At 36.3% G+C, this 22,046-nt stretch overlaps 1 protein-coding gene across 1 annotated transcript; it reads right to left on the minus strand.

Moving 5' to 3' along the window:
- Positions 1–870: 870 nt before the first annotated feature.
- LOC114651357 (olfactomedin-4-like) lies at positions 871–11,995 on the minus strand. Its single transcript, XM_028801264.2, has 5 exons — positions 11,898–11,995; positions 11,599–11,754; positions 5,585–5,797; positions 5,294–5,456; positions 871–1,923 (listed from the first exon to the last, which is right to left on the minus strand). The coding sequence occupies exons 1-5, from the start codon at positions 11,979–11,981 to the stop codon at positions 1,127–1,129; spliced, it is 1,413 nt and encodes a 470-aa protein (XP_028657097.2). The 5' UTR covers positions 11,982–11,995; the 3' UTR covers positions 871–1,126.
- Positions 11,996–22,046: the final 10,051 nt, after the last annotated feature.

Raw genomic sequence — 22,046 nt, forward strand, 5'->3', positions numbered from 1 at the left:
TCTATTTGTTCCGAATCCTGTTCATCCTCATCACACCCAGTTCAAATCTTAGTATCTTTAACTCTGCCACCTCCAGCTATGTATTCTGTCTTTTTGTTGGTACCACCATCTCCAGCGCATATAACATAGTTAGTCTCTTCCCTTTCATTCTCGCTGATACCCATCTGTCACAAATCACTCCTGACAATCTTCTCCATCCATTCCACCCTGCCTGCACTCTCTTTTTCACCTCTCTTCCACAATCCCCATTACTCTGTACTGTTGATCCCAAGTATTTAAACTCATCCACCTTCGCTAACTCTACTCCCTGCATCCTCACCATTCCACTGACCTCCCTCTCATTTACACACATGTATTCTGTCTTGTTCCTACTGACCTTCATTCCTCTCCTCTCCAGAGCATATCTCCACCTCTCCAGGGTCTCATCAACGTGCTCCCTACTATCTCTACAGATCACAATGTCATCAGCAAACATCATAGTCCACGGGGACTTATGTCTAATCTCATCTGTCAACCTGTCCATCACCATTGCAAATAAAAAAGGGCTCAGAGTAGATCCCTATGCATATCAAATCCAAAAACACACTACATAAAATCCTAAAATATGTCTCTTGTACACAATCTTAATAAAGGTAAGAGGGAAAAGTAATGAAATAATCAAAATGCACAAAAGCTTTCTTTAACTCACTTCTCCTTATGTGTTGCTGTTTTCAGAAATAAGACACCATTATGTTTTTATCTGCTGTCAAGATATTTTGGTATGCCAGCCATTCATTGTAATAACTAATAAACTGATTTTTAAATATGTATTTTTCTATTACCCCACTATTTATAGACAAACTTTTAAAATGAAAAGCAAAGCATAACACATCATTATTTTGCATGTCCTAATATATTTATTAGATTAAGTATAGAGCAACAGTATATATTGTACATTCTGTATTTGTTGAGCATCATTTCTGTAATTTAAAAAATCATATTGGGAGAAAATAATTGGTATTGACTTACTTCATGATACGGTACAAAGCAGTAAATTATAAAATGCATAGACACCAGTTATGTAAAACTACTCTATCTTTCTGCATGCTAAACAAATTATTTTATATGTCTGAGTCTCAAAGCACTTCTAGACAGTATTATAAAAGTCAAGGTCATAGGTGAGAAGATATCCATCATTATACACATAAAGTTTATGATCTTTAGGATTGTAGTTGACACCATAGATATACTCCATCACCTTGCTGTATGTCACACTAATCCTACTCTCCTGCTCAGTCTTTGTGTCATACATGTAGAATATCTCCTCCTGCCTGGTGTTAACTGTCCTGGTAGCATACAGAACTCCACACACAATAAATGCATTGCTAACTGAAGGCTTATACTGCTTGGTTACCCAGGTTCTGTCAATGTTCAATGTAGTCTCATTCAGTTTACTAATCACAATGTTACCGGTGCTTTCTTCAGTTGCATAGATGACCCACAATCCACTTTCATCTACAACAACATCAATATCCTGCCAGGGGGTTGAATAGGAAAATCTGTTATTAAAGGCAGCATTTGTGATTGTTTTCCTTACTATTATTGTGTTTGTGTCCAGTTCAAGCTTGCAAACATCTCTTGAATTGTAACAGTTGTAATACAAATGGTTCTTAAATACAACCATACCACTGCCTTGACCATATACAATTCTTTTCTCTGCTGGACTTCTATAGAGAAGGAAATCATCATAAGATAGGTAGTACCTATACCATTCCATATATGTCATATCTGTATTCAGAGGGGCTTGCCAGTAAAGTTCTTTCTTTGAGGACACAGGTTCAGGATCTCTTCCCCAGGCACCAGCTTTGTATGAAAATCCTCTCCAGTTCAATTGTACCACAAATGGCTGACTGACATTTGAAATTGTCCCATGGTTGCATTTTCCTGTAGAAAAGAATGTGCGAAAGAAAAAAATGAAAAAGTGAGCTTTGAAGTTTGCACACATGATAGAAAACAAGACACTGAGTGAACAAATTTAAACAAAACCTCTATGACAGAGGTGGATGTAAACGTTAACATTATTCAAAGTTATTGTCTGTTATACCTGCATTTTTATTACTCTTTAATTTAATATTGTTTTTATATCAGTATGCTGCTGCTGGAGTATGTGATTTTCCCCTTGGGATTAATAAAGAATCTATCTATCTATCTATCTATCTATCTATCTATCTATCTATCTATCTATCTATCTATCTATCTATCTATCTATCTATCTATCTATCTATCTATCTATCTATCTATCTATCTATCTATCTATCTATCTATCTATCTATCTAGCCTAGTAACTCATATAATGGAAATGCTTTTGCATAATCAGCTTCATTTTTAATCAACAGGATATATTATATCACACTACCAAATGCACTTTAGGCTAAGCATATTTGCTTTAATAACAATTGAAGTTAACCGTAAGAAAGGAGCCATATTTCGGTGCAATGAATCTCTGCTTTCAATGCAGATGCATAACAACAAAACAAAAGTTTAATTCACTGAGGAATTCAAGATTAGGTTCTGGTTCATTGTCTTTGGACAATGGAAAGAAGTAAGTACAGTATGCTTTATTCTAACATGAACTATTGACAGAAAATGCACCTTTGTACTTTTTTAATGCTTTCCAGTAATACACTTATCTCAAGAAAGACAGTGAAATGTAATATGTAGAACACCAGACTATACACCACAATGGTCCAGCTCACTGTTTCACCAGAGAAAGTCAATTAGCCTGACTACCCTCCATGTCTATACTGTGTTTATAGTAAGCAAACACCTAGTCTGATCTTATAAGCCACTTTGCATAAGGGAATTATTCAAATATATAATAATAGTAATAAAATGACTGGTTGTAAATCTGGCTTATGTTCACTTTACTTTATGAAAAGCCTGTGATTCTTTACATCAAACAATTACACATTCTTTAGTATAAACTAAACTAAATGTGATAAAACCTGTTATTAAACAAACATACTCTACACAAAGTCTTTATGTTCATAAAGGTGATGTAATCTCCTCTGATCTCACTGACACCCCCATTTGTGTGCACAGTGCTAATGAGAAATCAAATAGCAGTTCATCCTTCAAGAGTAAATCACAAAAGAATAGTTCAACCAACAACCAGAACTGCTAGGGGAGACTTTCTCAAATCCCCTTTGTGGCTCTGTTTGCTCAATACTCTCATTTTCCATCAATTATCAGAATCATTAAGGGTGACCTACTGTATACCAATCACCTATGATGTAATTTTTTCTCATTGTATTAGCATGCTTTCTTTCCACCAGTAATCACAATTGCTAAGACAGACTTACGCCAGTCTTGTTTAATTCACTGTTTTCATCCAACTTTGCTTGCTTACTTCCCCCCAGTAAAGAAAATCATTAAGAGAGACCATGACCAATCTTCTTTCGAGTACCATTTCCCTAAGTAAATCAACACACTCAACTTCAACACAGTTTAATAACTAGCAGCAGGGACCTTCTTCAGTCTTCTTTGATTACTGCAAACCAAGCCTCTCACTTTCCACTGATAAGTAATGTCACTGAGGGAGAACTTTTTCACCCCATTTTGATATGCTGTACCATTTCCCCAGTGAATTAAGCCACTCTGTTTCTATGAATAATCACAAGATATATTCAGGGGTGAGCAAACGTTTTTGGTGGAGGGCTGAATTGTCAATAACAGCTCATTCAGTGGTCTGTCTATAAAATCTAAGTGTGACTGTAAATGGAGGTGATCTAGCACCTGTTAATGAAAAATGTTATTTTCAAAAATAGCAGCTCCAAGAAATGATTTAATTATAAAACCTTTTTCAAAGCTATTAAGGGCATTGCTCAAACACCAATAAGAAAGCAATTTTATAGCAGTGATTTTGCTGTGACAATGTCCCTGTTATGAACATGAAACTGCCTAAACTGTTAATGTCAACCAAGATTCTGGATGTAGCAACAGTTAATTTATTGCAAAGAGTTGTATCTGTTAGTACATTTTAGTATTTTATTACTTTTAGTAATTTTCATCTGTGAAAAGACCTGCTCATAGCTGTATGCGCTACCAAATAATGATGCCACACATGCTTGTAAAGGTTTAGAAAAAACCCAGAGTAATATACCATTGGTAGTTATCACACAACAAAATTTTGGTAAACGTATATTTAATTTCACAGTTGCACTGGAGTTCAGTTATTTTCAGCTGCAACACTTCTGGGATTCTGTCCACATTAACAGTAAAAACAGATGAGCAAATCTGCAAAATCTGTCTTGCAGTGCCTAAGATACTAAAACTGCGATTGAAATTCATGATAAAGGATTGCAATCTGGTGCAGCTTCTCACTCTTGTCTGAACACTGATCCTTAAACCTCACAATATGAGCAGGTTTTGCTTGTTGATACTGCTGGTATATATTTGTTTTACGTCTTGTCTCACCTCACAGGTTAAAGTAAAGGAATAATTTGGTTTGGTTGATCCACTACCGATAAACCATTCTCCTTCTAATTCCATTCTTTCACATTTGTAAGAAATGTCTTAGGAGTTCAAGATTATCTTTATATTGATTTGTACATAAACTTGAAATCACAGCCAAAGTTCTGCCTTCAGGAATGCAGCTTCCAACCAAATCAGCTGCTGATATATACAGACATGTGCAAACTTATACTCTTCAAAAACACACATGCCAAACAAAGGTATGGAAGCAGCTAAAAAGATACGCAGTTTAGCTCTACACTATTGCTATTCATATGGTAGTAGCTTGATTTATTTATTACTTTTTTGGATGACAATACATGGCAGCTTATTACGCTTACTCCAGTCAACTGTAGCATCAGCTTGTTAAGAACAACTCAAAAGTGCCGGAATATTATACAGTAGGTTTCTACAAAAACTTGCAGGCTGGTCGCACCTGTCATTTGCCCATCCCTAATATATGCAACCTCCACTCTGTGATTTGTAACTTGTGTTGAATGAAATGCTTAACTGTGACAGATCATTATTGCAAGGAAAATAATGCTAAGTAATTGTATAGTATCGACATGACAGTTCATTTACATTTTTGTTATCTGTGCACTATGAACAAAAAAGAATTCATTCACGTAGATTGGTTACAAAAAATTCTCATATTCTGAATTTGCATGTGAGTACTATATGTTTAAACTGGGATAGCTACTATCTTGCAACCATTTTGCAGGTGTACAGATTCTTGAACTGTCTCAACCCTGACATCAATAAAGAGAATACAGAAAATAAATAACTTCTTCAGAATACAAACCATAAACAATTGGGCGGCTGTTTGCAGAAAAGATGGTCTGGTTCTTCAGTGTATCGCAATCCTGCAATCTCTTCTTCAGAGAGAGAATTTCACGACGTAGAGAAATAACGTTGTTTTTATCCATTGCTTCCAAACTTGCAATGGTGGTACTCATGTTTCTGATCTGTAACATTATTGAAAATAGAATGAATCATACTTATTCTTTATCCTTAAAGAATACATTCTATATTAAACAATAAATGTAGGACAAGTTTATTATTAATTTGAAAAAAGAAACTCCAAAAATGATACCTCTGTGTAAAGTTGACTAATAATGCCATTGCTGTCCGAAACACTGGTCCTCAGCTGAGTGACTAGAGATTCCATCTGAGTAATTTCAATTCTGAGTAGCTCGAAGTCTAACTCAGTGAAGGAAATGTCACCTCTTTCTATGGTCTGCACTCGTGCAGTTAGATTTTGTAATCTTTGCTCATAAGCATACATTTTAGATGTGTACTGTTGGATCTGTAAAATATTAAATACATTCATAAAGTAAAAAACATGTATGACTTTAAAGGGAAAATAATGGTGTTATCCTGTAAATACATGTAGACATTTTACTTTGGTTTCCTGGAAATATTCAAAAGGCTGAGTGGCACAAAAGACTTTGCAATTGAAGAGACTAGGGTATTGTAAATTTTATTAAATTTACTAGCTGAGCTAACCGTCAAAAATACTTAATGTTGACATCAGCGTTAATGTTTGCAGTGCACCATCTTTTGGAATGTATTTTGTAATACAATGCATTTGACATTCCAACAGATGACACATCACAAGGATCTGTAGTACTAAAATGAATTCATAAGTGTTTGTAAGGAACCTTCTGTTGGAGTAAAGAGTGCAAAGTCTTTGATATAAGCCATGTGGTATGGGATTTATAAAAACTGTGGTAATGTTTGTAAAGTGCCATCTGTTGGAATGAAGAAAGCAAAGCATATGTCTTTCATATAAGCAATTAGGTATGGTATGGGATACATAAAAGCAGTGCTAATGTTTGTAACATGTCATCTGTTGGAATGACAAATGCAATGCATTTTATTACTAGAAATGTTTGTGAAGGTCAAAGCCAGAAGTGAAATCAATCAGAATGTCAAAACCGAAATTAAAAACAACAACTGGAAAATCAAACACAGATTCTAATTTTTTAAACTCTAAAATAAGAGATAAGTAAGTAAAGTAAATCAATAAGTAAAGGTTTATAAAGCATGAGTGTTAGATTTTTATCCATCAATCTTGGATATTGAGGAAATGCATGTGCTAACCTACAGATGGTCACACCAATGATCGCACACACATTTCCCAGTGGATTCTAGGAAGTGATTGCCAAGGAAGCACCTGACACTAAAGCTCCAAATTGGTGGTACTCACCACAGATTAAAGATGGCGTCATGGCATAACAGGAAACTAATACTTGACCCTAAAAATCTCTAAATATGTATATTCTTTGTGTATAAATGTTCAAGGGAACCAATAAAAAATTAATGAAAAAAAAACTGATCATAATATCGGCAACACCTGGAGAACATTTATATGCGGATTTTCCTTAAGAGTAAAAAACAGCCTTTTATGGGTTTCACATTATTGACTTGTGCTTCAATTGTTTATCTTAGATTCTTTTTTTTGAATTGAGTTTAGATGCACATTTCATTTCCTCTTACTGGGTTTGACCTTTGCTTGTTTATTGATTTCTTTTCATCTTCTGATTCTTTCGCCATTTTGTTTGCCAACTTCCGTCTAATGGCAGAACAGGTAGCATGCTCATATTTAAACCAAAAAAATGTGAGTTTGATTCCCACCTATTATATTTAAATTTTAGTTAATCAAGTACTTCCCTCACAGGCCCCAAACCACCTCAGGTGGAGCAATATTGGTTCCACTGCACCAGAAGGAGAAACAAATGATACTTTACTGTATACAAAAAATCTTTTCGGTGTTACCAGTGGTTATGTCCTAAATGTTGGATGTTAATGATATATAATTTGTAATTGTGTTTACATATACACTAGATAACACTGGATAACTCAGCTAACATATGGCTGAGTGTATATATACTATATATATGTATATATATATTGTAGGAGCTGGCCCGGACACAGACAGGTAGACATGCTTAAAGCACCACCACACATTTATTAAATAACTAATATTTACAAATAAAGTGAAACACACACAACCCCAGTACTCCCCCAAAGTCCAGGCCTTTCTCACACTGCCTTCTTCACCGCCTCCACTCCTCTCCACCAAGCTCTGTCCTTCTCCTCTCCTGACTCCAGCCACTGAACGGATGGAGGTGGCCCCTTTTATAATCACCCGGATGTGCTCCAGGTGCCTCCCGATAATCTTCTGCCGGCATTCCCCGGTGTGGCGGAAGTCCCAGCTGTTCCCATGATCCCCAAAGCCACGAGGGCAGTCGATTCCTCGCAGTCTGGAGGAGGCGTAATCCCTCCTCCAGTCCTTCTGGGCATCCCGGCTGGGTGCCACCCCCAGCCGCTTGCCACAATATATATATATATATACTAGCAAGTGTACCCGGCGTTGCCCGGGAATCTATAACTGGTGAATTTCCCAAATGAAAGAAACAGAACATAGAAATCGAAGAAACATTTTTCTGATTGACATTTTATTGTAATAGGTAATATAAGTGGTCATTTTAGAGGCTTTGGATACAGTACATTTTTTGTGTTGTCCTGTGGTTCCGAAAATGAAAAAATTATGAGGATTGCCCACTGTAGAACATGTAACGTAGAGCTGTCCGTGTGAAAAGCATGGATATTCCAAATTGATGTTTTTAACTTGGAGTGATTGCCCTTCAGCCTTAGTAATTCACATAGCAAAATCTAAACGAATAGGAAATTCTAGCCTTTTGAAATCAAAGGGTAAATCATTCGGAATCAGCGGAATTCTTTGTATGAAAACATGTTGACATCTTGCGCAAGGTTTGAGACGGCCTTGAAATAGACTTTTTTGAACAGGAAATTATAGACATTTGAAATCAAAGGGTAAATCATTCGGAATCAGCGGAATTTTTGGTATGAAAACATCTTGATGTCTTGCATGATGTTTGAGACGGCCTTGAAATAGACTTTTTTGTGGCATCGGAAGTGGACTTTCTAATGCCATGTCTTTTTTTTGGTGACATGGGTATATTAGCGAAAAGCAGGACAATTATAATGTGTCACATGGTATTACGTACGGAATAAGCACCAGAGTGAGATGAATGTACGTTATTTACAATACGTTGGAAAGCAAACAAATAGCACCAGTCAGTCAGTTGGCAATTTAAAGAAACATTGGTAAAAAGGGATGCACAGAGACCAAATGTGCCACTAGATGGCGCCACCGTTAACGTCTGTTGTAATGGGTGGCCATCTTGTCGATGATAAGTACGGGGACTTTTTGCAAACGTTGTGTCGGTCAAAAGGTGTCCTGCGCTTGACCAAGGACATTTTTCCCAACCAAACATACCCAATGACCTCCTCCTGGTCACAAAGCAGCCCCATGCCCAGTTTGGTGGTAATCGGACACCCGGTGCAGATTTATATGGTGGACAAACAAACATAGACTCTACTTTATATATTATATATATATATATATATATATATATATATATATATATATATATATATATATATATATATATATATATATATATATAAATAAATAAATATATATATATATATATATATACATATATATATATATATATATATATATATATATATATATATATATATATATATATATATATATATATATATATACATTGTGAGGGACGGCTGGCATTCCAGTCTGGCCAGGACGTCCCTCAACTGAAAGAAACAGCCTTTTCAGGACACTACATCCCCGGAACGCTAGGTGGCAGCTCCCCTGGATAGAAATGGCTTCTCGGATTCCTGTAGTGCAGCATGGGACATGGAGTCCGTATCCTCAGCCCTGTTGGGTGCTGTGGGTGCCGCCAGGGGGAGCTCACCAAGAACAAGGGGGATGTTACAAGGAACGTCAACCCGGAAGTACTTTGGGGTCACGAGGATGAAAGCCCACAGTACTTCCAGGACAATTGACAAAAGAAGATTTGTTGGTGACCCGGAGAAGAAATTCTTCTGGGTCAGAGACATTTAAAAGGACTCTGGGAAACCCCAGCAGAGAGTGCCAGAGTTGTGTGGTAGTGTGACGGAGCTGCTGGGAGTTGGAGGTGCAGTGCTTTGGGCACTTTATTGAAGAAATTGTTATTAAAAATCTTTTTGTGTTTTACACGTGTGTCTGGGACGTCTGTCTGGTGGGTTCAAAGGGGCAACAGTGACCCCAAGCGTCCACAATATATATATATATATATATATATATATATATATATATATATATATATATATATATACAGTGGAACCTCTAGATACGAGTTTAATTCGTTCCAGCACTGAGCTTGTATAGCGAATTTCTTGTATCTAGAACAAACGTCCCCATTGAAAATAATGGAAATCCAGTTAATCCGTTCCGCATCCCAAATATATTAACATAAAAATCAATTTTCCTAACAAATAACACTGATAAATTATATATACTGTAGTCTACCTTTAATAAATAACACTGGTAAATAATATAACTGATTATTAAAAGAATCAAAACAGGTGTCCAAAGTGCAGTAGAGCATTCAATAAATCTTTAATCCTTAAAACAGTTGTGAAGTGGAGGTTTAAAGTACATAAGAATAACAATCCTTTAACACGAGGTTAAAACGTCAACAGGAAGCAGTCTTCAAAAAACTGATGACAATCCCTGGTGCTTCTTCTCTGTTAGCGTCTCACCTGCTTCTCCCATGCGGGCTCTGCAACAGGCGAGACACTTAATGCAGCTGACCTTCTCTACACCGTCCTGCTTCAGCTGTTTGGCTCGCCTGTTCAGCTACACGCGAGCCTGTACTCGCTCGCTCGCTCTCTTGCACCGACTTCCTACTGCTGCGGATTCCTGCCTCCTCCTGCAACCTCCGTTCTCTCTCCTCTCCTCTCTTTTCTTTTACTTCTTCTCCCCCTTAACCGGCTCGCGCTTCTCTATATATGCGGGGAAGACATGGCAGCTGCTAGGGTTACCACTTTTAATACAAAAAAATAAGGGACGCATACGTATTGATTCAAAACGGGACGCGCAATTTCATTCTCAAATACTGGACGATTCCGTATTTTAAAGGACGGGTGGCAACCCTGCCCAGCCCATCAGCCACAGGACAAATCATGGATGTGGGCAGTTTCCCACCTGTGCACTTAGGTGAGAAAGGCAGACACCGCAGATCGCCCTGCGGCTCGCTACAGCTACCACGCCCCCTCGCTAAGCCGCGAGCTATACCCACAGCCTGGCTCGTGGCTCGTTACGTGAGCCAATGCTCGTATTTAGATCTGAATTTTTCGCTCATACTTTCCTCGTATTTTGAATTTCTCGTATACAGAGGTGATCGCATCTCGAGGTTCCACTGTATATATTTTTTATATATTTATATGTATATACTGTATATATGCTCTGTGCTTATATTTCGTCTCTTCAAAATTGCTCTTTATAAGTTATATTTAAATGCATATTTTTAATAATAAGATCATAGTTATTTTAAGTGACTTGCTGAAAGTGTCCAAGGCAAAAATTGAACTGTCAGTCTTGTGGTTGACAGTCCAATGTCTTAACCATTCAACCATATTTTGTGCATACTGAGGTTTTTAACATGTTATACAAATCGTTGCACAAAGTGTTTCACAATTTGAAAATCAAGCTAAATTTTTAATACTGACATGTACAAAATTATAAATGATATTTTACAAGGAGACCTGCATTTTCACAGTTTTGGTAGGAGGAAAACTTTCCACTCAGTTAGTCTTTGCTGTTATTATTCCCTGCATAGTAAGCTCTTCCATAAACCATTTTTCACCCCAAGCACTACTACAATTGAAAAGAAAGAAACAGTTCAATTATAGGCAATACAACAAGTTTACCAAATAGGTATGTCAAGGTAGTTGAGATAGACATAGAAAATGAGAATGGACGACTAAAAGCAACGTATATTATATTTATAAGGCTTTCATGACAAAGACTACTGGATCAGTTAGAATATAAATATGGCGACTGATTGAACAGACATATTTAAAATAAATCCATAATAAAAGTCCCATAAAAATAAAAAATGTTTTAGAAAAAGGTCTGTTAATAGTTCAGATACTACACAATAAAGTGCAAGTCTCCTTCAATCTTCAAATAACTATTCATGTAACTTTAGCTACTGTCTGAATTACCTTTGAAATTTCCTGTTGTACTGATGATGATAAAGAAACTGATAAAAATTCAAGCTTTTCAAATCTGTCAACTGGAAATGGTTCGTCTGGAAGGTATACAGCACACCGGCATACTCCATTGGCATCAAGAGTTCCACTTGCATTGCCTACAGAAGTCTGTTCAGAAAAGCACACAAAGAATAATATTGTTTAAAGAGCATCACAGTTAAACATCACTATCACACATTTGATTTTCATGTAGTTCTATTAGTCTATCTAGCTTCTTTCCTGTAATAAGAATTTAAAATAATTATACTTACAACCGCAACCTGTTCAGTTGAAACAATGGCACCCAGCAATAGAAGAACTCTACATAAAGGCATTTTGAAGCGTTTTATGTCCATCAGCAAGTACTGGGCTTTTTAATACCCTTCACAATAATGAAGTTTAGTCTGTTTATATAGGGTGTCATGTGGAAAAATGATCAGGTTAAGAACAAAAAACCTCAGATCACGCCTCATACACATGAATAGTTTTATTTGAGATAGTAATTCTTGAATTACTGCTACAGTGTAAAATGTGAAAATGGAGAACTAAAGTGACACCCTATTGCTGAGGAACGTTCTTTACTTTATTGCTCCATGGTTTTGTCTTTTCTTGATATTATTACTTCAGATGTAATACCAGATGAATGGTTAAACTGGTTAAGTAAAATTCAATGCTTTATATTTGATCTTAGTAGAATTATTAAATGAGTCATTGTGCATTCAGCTATTTTAACTTGAAACGAAAAAAAATTATTCGGACAAGATATCTTGATGGCATGGGGCTCGTAGTGCTGGCACTTTTAAGCTTCAAGTTTAAATCCCAGTTTGGTCAATAGAGTGCAAACCAGTAGGTAGGCCACTAAGGATGTGATGTAATTTATTGTGAACCCATCTATTTCAATCTACTGTGGCTCTGATATGCAGGTCAAGGTCACCAGGACCTCCTTCAACACTGACTTACTCTCAAGTAAGTTGTTACTCTCCTTTCAAAGGTCTCAAAGCAGTGATCAGTTTTATTCTCTGTCATGTCTGAGTGTAAACTCATTCTTTTTCACCTGTATCCGTTTAAAGCCTTGAATGATGTGGTAATCTGTGAGCCATTTTCCCAATCTTAGGTTAGTGGGGGTTGGTTTGGTCCCAATCTTGGGTTCCAGTTCCTTCATGAGGAGAAGGTTAAGCCATGTTGGGCAATCTAGTGAGCATACGTGTGGTCGGTGAGGGGCTGGCATCCCATCCAGCGTCAGTCTTGTAATCAAGGGTACATATACAGTATAAAGTTCCTATAACTAAAGGCATGCAGCAATAAACTTTAGGATAGAAATATGGAAACATACCAGAAATGTAGGTGTGGGATCAGAAAGACAATTAAAGTAGCTGTGATAATTAGCACATTTTATACATGTATTTCATTTTGTTTTATGCTTTTCCTTAGGTTCTGGATCATTGATATGAAGAATATTTTGAACTTAACTCATTTTGACAAAGTTTAATATTTTTAACATCTTGTCCATAGCTTATATCTTCAATGGTATTTTTAATATCTCAATGAGATTATTTCTGGTCACCGTCTCCTTCAAAAGATCAACAATTAACACTGTGCCTAAAAATTTTAAAAGGGATTGTCTAAATCAGTACACACTGGCGGCACTCACTCCAGTAGTGCAGACGTTTTTTGGGAGACTTGAAACATATTAAACTGAATATTACAGATTGGCATGGTCATCGCCAGTTTACATGTCATCACAATCAGTTTTCAGATGATGCCATGTGCCATTTGTACTTCATACGATTCTGGCATATCTGAGTAATAAAAAATGTTTACGCCAGAGCTCTTTTTATAGACTGCAGATCAGCAAAGCTGACCACTAAAACCCTCAATTTAGGACTTAACGCCACTCTGTAAAACTGAATTTTGGACTTCCACAGGTGATTAGGTTATTGAACAGCCAGTTATAACGAAAAAAAAACTATGTTCTTTCATATATAAAGTTCCATGCAAAGGTTTGTTGAATTGTGAAGTAAAAATAATTACGGTACTATAACTTTGATAGCAAACAAACTAAAACAATGGAATTGTTGTTAAACTGCTAATGTACAGCTACAGGTTATCTGAATGTAAAAAATGCAAACAAATGAAAGTGTATATATGACATTTGCAAATGTTTGGGCATCCTTTGACATGTAAGGTCTCAGAACTTATTAAGTCATAGGACTTAGCTCGTTGGGTATTGGTCTGGACAAGAATTGTCATTAGGAATTCTCAAATGATGACAATTCCAGAGCCTAATAAATTATTTGACTATTAAACCATTATGAAACACTCAACAACTATGACTTCTTATAAAAAAGTGACAGAAGATTTGAAAATTAAACTAATTGATGCCTGCAAACCAGAGGAATTCTATATGTATATAAAGAAAAATACCAAAGCACTTCCAGGCGGCACTTTTCACCGTCCAAAATGTCATTAAGGGGAGCCATTGAGGTCAAGACAAGGTCTAAAAGTCCAGGAAAACTGATAGATAGAACAGCTTGCATATTGTGCAGGAGGGAAAAGCAAAAACCCCATATGACTGTAAGAAACCTGCAGCTAAGAAAGGAGCGGCAGTGCACTTCTCTACTGTGCTGCATTAGTTACATGGATATGACCTTCATGGAAGAGTTGGAAACCTTACCTGTGATCTCATCCAAAAAATAAAACACCTCAAGTATACAAAGCAACTATGTGAGATAGAGGCAGACATTTTGGAATCTAGTGCTGTGGACCTAAAAAGTTAAAGTCAAACTATTTGGCCACAACCACAAGAGTTTGTCTGAATAAATAAAAGGAGCAGCATTTGAAGAAAAGAACACCTTGCCAACGGTAAAGTGTGGAAGTGAATCTATTGTGCTTTGGCCCTGTGTAGCAGCAGGAAATAGTAGAGGAAAGAATGGATATGATTAAATATGAACAAATCCTTGAGGAGAAAGTCAGACAGTGAGTCTGGAAACTGAAGCTGAAAAAAGGATGGCTTCTACAACAAGATAGCAATCCAAAAACACAGTTTGAAATTGACTGTGAAGTACCTCAAGAACCAAAAGAGGAAGGTTCTGGAATGCCCCTCAGACCTGAACATCATTTAAAATCTGTGGGTAGATCTTAAGGCTGCTGTGCACTCAAGACAGTCCAAAAATACCTCACACTTGGAATCAACCTGCAAGTAGAATGGTGAAAAAATTCCAAAACAAGAATACAAGAGACTCAGAGCTAGCTACAAAAATTATTTGTTAGCTGTGCCAAAGGAGTGTCAAAAAGTACTGACTTAGTAGGGTGCTCAAACTATTCCAAACACAACATTTAATATTTTATTTTTTACATTTTTAGTTCATCAAATAAATTGTAACTACACATTAACATTTTAATAAAAACACCACTGCTTTAGTTTGTTTATTGTCAAAGCTGTGTTAACTAATTTTACTTCAAATGTCAACATAATCTGTAATTTGGCCAGGGATGTCAAAACTTTTGCATGTAACTGTATATAATATATTATTATACTTATGTATTGTTGCACTCCATGCATGCTGCTGTATTTTTTTGTGCGTGTTTGTCTTTTGTTGGTATTGTGCTACTATCACTATTATGAAGAGACGTACAAGTAAGAGCTGTACTATACACATGACAATAAATTTGAACTTCAGATTGTGCCCTGTCTGATGAAGTTGAGTTCAGAAAATGGATGGAGGGATGCATTAGAATATACAATATATTATCAATTTTGACACAATATATTTTTCAGGTGTTATATTTTCAAAAGCTGGGGTGGGCTGGCACCCTGCCTGGGGTTTGTTTCCTGCCTTGTGCCCTGTGTTGGCTGGGATTGGTTCCAGCAGACCCCCGTGGCCCTGTAGTTAGGATATAGCGGGTTGGATAATGGATGGATGGATGGATAGATTTGCAAAAGTAGACGGGAAAAGCTGGCAGGCAGAACGTCACCCAAGGGAATGAACACCTCTAAGACAATCAGTCCTGTGTCATCAGGTACAAGTTCTTGAATTTAATTTTGCCTCAATCCGGTCTAAGAGTTTAACAATGCTATCTAAGGCTGTATATGAGTGGAAAAGCTTGTTTAGATATTTCACAAAAGCATCTTTGCATATTGCTCCTGTAATTACATATAAGGAAACCCACACTCAGTGTTAAGCTAGATCCTTCATGACAAAGACAAAAAGAACTTTCTCTCTCTATCTGTTTAACCTGCTTAATCTCAGAAAAGTCACTGCTCATATGATGTGATCAGAATTACATGTAAATGGTTTATGGATCATAAATGTTTTCCCTTATTTTATAAAAGGTTAGTTGACATTATTTCTTTTGGACACTGGCAGCATCATATCAAGGCTCCAAGCCATTCTGAGATGGTGCTATGCATTAGAAACATTACTAAGAAAATTAGAAACATTGCTAAAAATAACCCTGAAGCAGAATTACAATGAGTTTATCATAGTCAGAGAAGAAAACCTGTCCAGAAAGAAATAATGCTGGGATATATGTGACCCTGTTAAAGTTTTTGTTGGACAGTTAGCTTAGTCATCTTCTGGGTTAGGTAGGTGTTCCTATTAAAGTTGCTTAATGGCAGGTGATCTCTTAGTTCTTTGCTTAAACGTTTCATGCCATTCCAGTGTACTGTATGCTTATGTGGACCACTATAAAGATAAAGACTATCTCTTAACATGCTACAGACAAACAGTTATCATTCAAGAATACACAGTATGTTCACACTAGGCAGCAGAGCTGCCCCTTCCTATACACCGATCATACACAGTGCAGGGGCTCCTTGATCGGAGGACTGATATTTGGGACCTGTTGGGGGTTCACAGACCTCTGTGATTCAGGAGCTGTGCTGGACAGCCAATGAGATTGCACATTTCTGTCACTTGGTTTACCTGACTTGAGTCAGATAACTTCTTCCACAACCCTAATTTTAACCATAGTGTTGCCAGGTGTATTGTGTATCATCACTGGCATTTAATGCAATGCAACAACCTCCAAAATGGAGCGGAGCCTTGGAGGTCTACAGCTTGACACTATTGAAGTTTTCATGAATTGTTAAATTATCATCATTGACAGTCTCCTATTGCAATAATTTTCCAAGTCAAGAGCGCAGAAGCATGAAGCCTGAAAAAGCAGTTCACACTACAGCAGTTGCATGTGTTTTTAGAAATCTAAATATATGTAACTTTCAGTAATCTACCTAATGTTACATCAGCTGCTACTACTCTAAAACTAGTAATTTAATGGAGTAACAATAGAGTAGCAATAGCACCATGTAATAGTTTTGACACCTAGTGTAAAACAGATAATATCTGATGTTAACGTGCCTAGCTGACACAAGGTGGAGAATTATTTATTTATTAGGACCTCAGGAACTATACATGTTGTTAAAGGCTGCTAAAGTTAGTTGACATATGAAGTGTGCAGAGTGTTGTTGTATTTAGAAGATGTCAGGCTCTCTTGCTTACTAGCACCACACAATCAACTTTGACAAATAAAAAGAGCAATCAGCTCTGATTAAATTCAGATATTTGTTAATTTTATTTGGTAGTTAACATTACTGATTTAATTACTGCCTTATTGCTATTTGCTGTCATTGGAACAAGAATTTAAATATATTTACTGTATAAGTGTAGGTGATATATTCATGTGTTCATTTTATAAATAGCTAAATGTTCAGTTTCATTTTGACCCTGTATTTACAACCTTAAGTAAGTTTATTAAGCATGTTCAGTAGCATTAGTATTTTTTATTATATTATTTTAGTAATAGTATTTTATACATTAGGGCGGCACAGTGGCACAGTGGTAGCACTGCTGCCTCGTAGTAAGGAGACCTGGGTTCACTTACCGGTTCATCACTGCGTGGAGTTTGCATGTTCTTCCCGTGTCTGCGTGGGTTTCCTCCTGGGTGCTCTGGTTTCCTCCCACAGTCCAAAGACATGCAGGTTAGATGCATTGGCGATCCTAAATTGTCCCTAGTGTGGGTGTGTATGTCCTGTGGTGGGCAGGCGTCCTGCCCGGGGATTTGTTCCTGCCTTGTGCCCTGTGCTGGCTGGGATTGGCTCCACCAGACCCCCGTGACCCTGTGTTCGGATTCAGCGGGTTGGAAAATGGATGGATGGATGGATTCTATAAATTACATTATTTTTGATCGAGTAAACTTTCTTTCACAGGATCAAACTATTAAAAAAAATTATCTATTAATTAAGCCAATGTTTATATTTAGTTGATTTATTTAGTTAGCTGAAGGTCGAGTTATAATGACCCATTGTATACCACTTTACTTTTCACGTGATTTTTCCTGTTATTTAAATAATTTTTAAAAAAAAAGTTTTTTTATCTATAAGAATGTCAGTTAAAACAAATGGATTGTTTATTTCGTCTCTTATAAATACTCATTGAGCATAGTGGACCTCATTTTAACAGGAATACTCCAATCGGTAAGAGAGTAAATATTTTATTCTCATTTCATGATTTTTACTCCGTTTAATAATAATTAATTTTTATTTTATATATATATAGAATTTTGTGATTTTGACTCCAATCTATATATATATAAAAATTTTTTCGCGTTTGAAACGGAAATTACGTATGTCCACGCGATATAGAAATTACGTATTACGTATGACCACGTGATATGGAAATTATGTAAAAGTGGTAAACACAAACACTCCGATCTATCCCATACAAGTGCGCCCCGCGTCGCCCTCTCCCAGCCCTCCTCTCTGGACTCCAGCGCTGACCCATCCGCCGCCAGGCGCGTTCTCACAGAGAAAACTACCACATTGGAACTTTTCTTTAATTCGCAGTACTTGATAGTAGAAGAGATGAACAAAACAGCTTTGCATCTTTCTACTGTTTAACTGTGCCGAGCTGTAAACAATGTGAAGATGAGTTCGCCTTCAGCAGCGAAGGGTCATAAGAACAAAGTGGATGCTGGGAGGCCGGGAAATGTCGGGCTTTTCCTCCAGGTCAACAGCTTCGCAGTTTTGGGCCGCGTCCTCTCTTCTCGCACTGGTTGTCACACTTCAAGTGCCCCGTCGGCTCCTGGGATAGTGGAAATCTTTGCGAATAAGTGTAATCGGCGCTATCGAAGTGGGACTCTCTTGGTAAACTGTCCCTTAAGATGAATTCAGGTCACTAAAACCCCGCAACATTCAAGGTTGCTTTTGTGATGAATTCTTTTAACAAGATGGAGGGTTTACATCTAAAAAGATGTACCGACATCTTCATGTTAAGTATTGGACTTGGGAATTGTTTGGACCTTCTGCCCGTTAAGCATGGAAAGGCAGCGTCCACATTTCTCAGAATAATTTTTTCTTAAATCACAGGCACATAGTGCAAGGTTGTCAAGCAGGTACTTTGCCCAAAACCACTACAGTAGTACTCAATGTACAATATCTTTACTTCTTAAATGTTAATGTTTGACTGTTTAATAATTTATACGCTTCTTATATCTTCTTCAAATTCTTTTATCAAAATGTTTTACTACTTAATAATTAATATTTATATAATTTCTATGTTAGTGTGAATGCTCTTTATTTGTTCAAAAATAACATTGGTAATTAACAAACTTATTTTATAAATACTACATTTTAGCTTTTTTCCCTTACACTCAGTGAGCAAAGCCACTGGGTAATCAGGTAGTAAATAATAATTTTTCTTTTGTACATTTACAGATTTTACTAATATTCTGGCCGCAACTGGGGGTTGGCCCCCCTAGTAACATATAAGAAATTCTATGTCTTTCTTAAATGTTAGAATTTTTCTTGATTTTTAATTAAAAAGCTTTAAGGTAAATGGCCAAAATTTGAATCCATTCTGACAGAGCTGTGTGTAAGAAGCACTAGGCACTAATTCACCATGCCATCCACTTCATTGAAAATATATTAACAAACAACTGTTCTGTCATACAAATGGATTAAATAAAAGCTGCCTTACAGGAATTAGACCTCACTTTATAGCTGCAATACTTCCTGTAGAGCCGGCACAGTTGTGAAACATGCTGTTAAGCCTTGTACAAGGAATGTCTGCCAGAGTTCATGGGAATAACTAAGAGAGGAAACTTTAAACAAGGCCAAAGCCAAAACCAAAAGTCTGTCAAATTCAAGAAATCATAGTAAGTAATGTAGAAACAAAAGTTGATAACTATGGAATCTATAGAACATAAACTAACACAAACAGAAAGTTTGTTTTCTCAGGATATCTGAAAACTCAGATGATGCTGTTTTTAATTCGTAGTTTACAAAGAGGCATTATTGTCATTTGGGTCACTTCTGGAAACATGCTTCATAGCAACCGCTGTCACATTGTGACAACAGTAACCCAGAAAGTATAAAATGGTATTGGAAATTTTGTAATAGCAAACCTATTTTTAAAATATAGTGCAGCACCTTAAAAAATATTGGGAAAGAACCATTAATTAATATGCTAAAATAGCATTCAAAAATTTCTAAACATACAGAATCATAACACATGTACCAAAGGACATAGGTGGAAACTCAAGAGATACGTATTTAAATTAAAACCCAGAAAGAATTTTAGGAAATTTTTGGACAATATAGCCATTAGTTAACCAATGAATTTGATGGACTGAATGCTTTTCTCTGCTTTGTAAAATTCTTGTGTTCTTAAGTCTACATAATGGGTAGACTAATGACCTTGGAGTTTCTACTATGTTAATGATTCTTTATGAATAAGAGTTGCTGAATTACTGTATGTTAGGCTGAAAAGGCTCAATTCATAAATATATTTTTGCATGGTCTTATGTTTTGTAAAGAATTTAAATTTACTATGAGAAGTGTTTGGAAAACACTGTCATACTTTTTCAGTTAAAAATCCAGTTGTAGGCCAACCAAGTGCATTATCAGTTTAGAATGGATTACGCAAGACCTCAGGTAGAAAAGGAATAAACCAGTTGTTGGAGTAAACCCTGAGCAAACAGTACATCTTAGTACCAGAATGGTGTGGGAGAAGACTTGCAGTCTAGCCCTAACCAGAGCTTCTCTACAGCGAGGGGCAGATACTGTATACGTACTAGTGATGTAATCTCTGACCCCTAAAGTGCCTACTGTGGGGTACTCAAAAGTACAATGTTGTCATGACTTCATAGCTTTTTCTCCCTTTGGTCTAGGGAGCTTAGCGTTAGGAGGTAGATGGTGGAAAGGTTTCCACTCGCAAAAGGGAGGAAGGAACGCCAGAACATTGGAAGGTCTATTGAGAAAGTGAGCAGGAAGAGCACTGGGAATGTAGTATTCAGGGACTACTATAGTTTAGAAAGGCTTTGCCAACAGAGGTGTTTATCATTTTTCTTCTTTATTGTTCTCTCTTATTCCCTTTAGTGTGTTCTTCTATATTTGTGTAATGTAACCCTCTTTATTTACTGCTCTGGGTACATTGTAGACTCTGGAGTGACCCCTAAATTGTATAACACACATTAATTTAAAGAAATGCTATCCCAATTCATACAGTATTAAACATTAGAAGTAAAGAATAGAATAGGAAGTAAATGCACATAATGAAATTGCATTTTTAATTCAATATTTTTTGTTTTCAGTTTTATTGTCTTGACCATTTTCAGTTATGTTTGCACTGTAAGGCTCTTTGTAATGTTACCTGTTGTTACTGTTGCTATACAAAACATTGACTAAGTTTTGCTGCATATTATTTCAGTTAACAAGCAGCAGAATATTTAATATGCAACCATACACCTTTATCTTCACGATGCATGCCTTGCTTTTTCATTGGAAAACATCAAGATATTCACCTTATTATTGTAAAATTTCCTGTTTGTTTTGAAAGCTTAATAAAATACATGTAAACAAAAAGAAAGTACCCATCATATTATAATTCTTAAAAGTGTTTATTATACTGATTAATCAATCTGCTTACCCTTATTAAAAATAAAAATCAAAGAATGCTCAAAAATCATAACTTCCAATAATTTTCTCATTTACAATTATATTCTGTTTTACATTCATATGCACCACTCTACAATTTTAAAATGTCTATTTGGAATTAATATTAAACTATGTTTATGCATTGACCATCTAGCCAATCTAAACCTCTTAAAAGGAAGTAGGAGACACAGTGAAGCCCTGTTCTTTCTTTATACGGTTCCTATTTAATAATCAGGCACCCATAATATTTAGCAAGAATTTCACACTCATTTAAGGCAGGTTGCTATCCCCAGAAGAAAAAATTAAAGACATAATATGCAGTCATCTTATTTGCAGTCTATACACCCAGACTGGGAGAAGTATTTACTGAAATGCCATTTGGAGTTTACTATTGGCATTGCTATATTTTCACTGTATATGGGGTAGTGAATTTGTTAATGTGTGCATCATGATTACCTTGTTTACCATTTAATGTACTACTGACATT

The sequence above is a fragment of the Erpetoichthys calabaricus genome, chromosome 4 (genome assembly GCF_900747795.2).
Source record: "Erpetoichthys calabaricus chromosome 4, fErpCal1.3, whole genome shotgun sequence".
NCBI lineage: Eukaryota > Metazoa > Chordata > Cladistia > Polypteriformes > Polypteridae > Erpetoichthys > Erpetoichthys calabaricus.

What these genes read in the sequence shown, in the direction of transcription:
- LOC114651357 (XM_028801264.2), bottom strand. Translation starts at nt 11,981, where the DNA reads ATGGACATAAAACGCTTCAAAATGCCTTTATGTAGAGTTCTTCTATTG. An exon ending in TTAGTCAACTTTACACAGAG is followed by an intron (nt 5,457 to 5,584) that starts GTATCATTTTTG and finishes ATAATGTTACAG; the next exon opens with ATCAGAAACATGAGTACCAC. An exon ending in CAGCCGCCCAATTGTTTATG is followed by an intron (nt 1,924 to 5,293) that starts GTTTGTATTCTG and finishes TCTTTTCTACAG; the next exon opens with GAAAATGCAACCATGGGACA.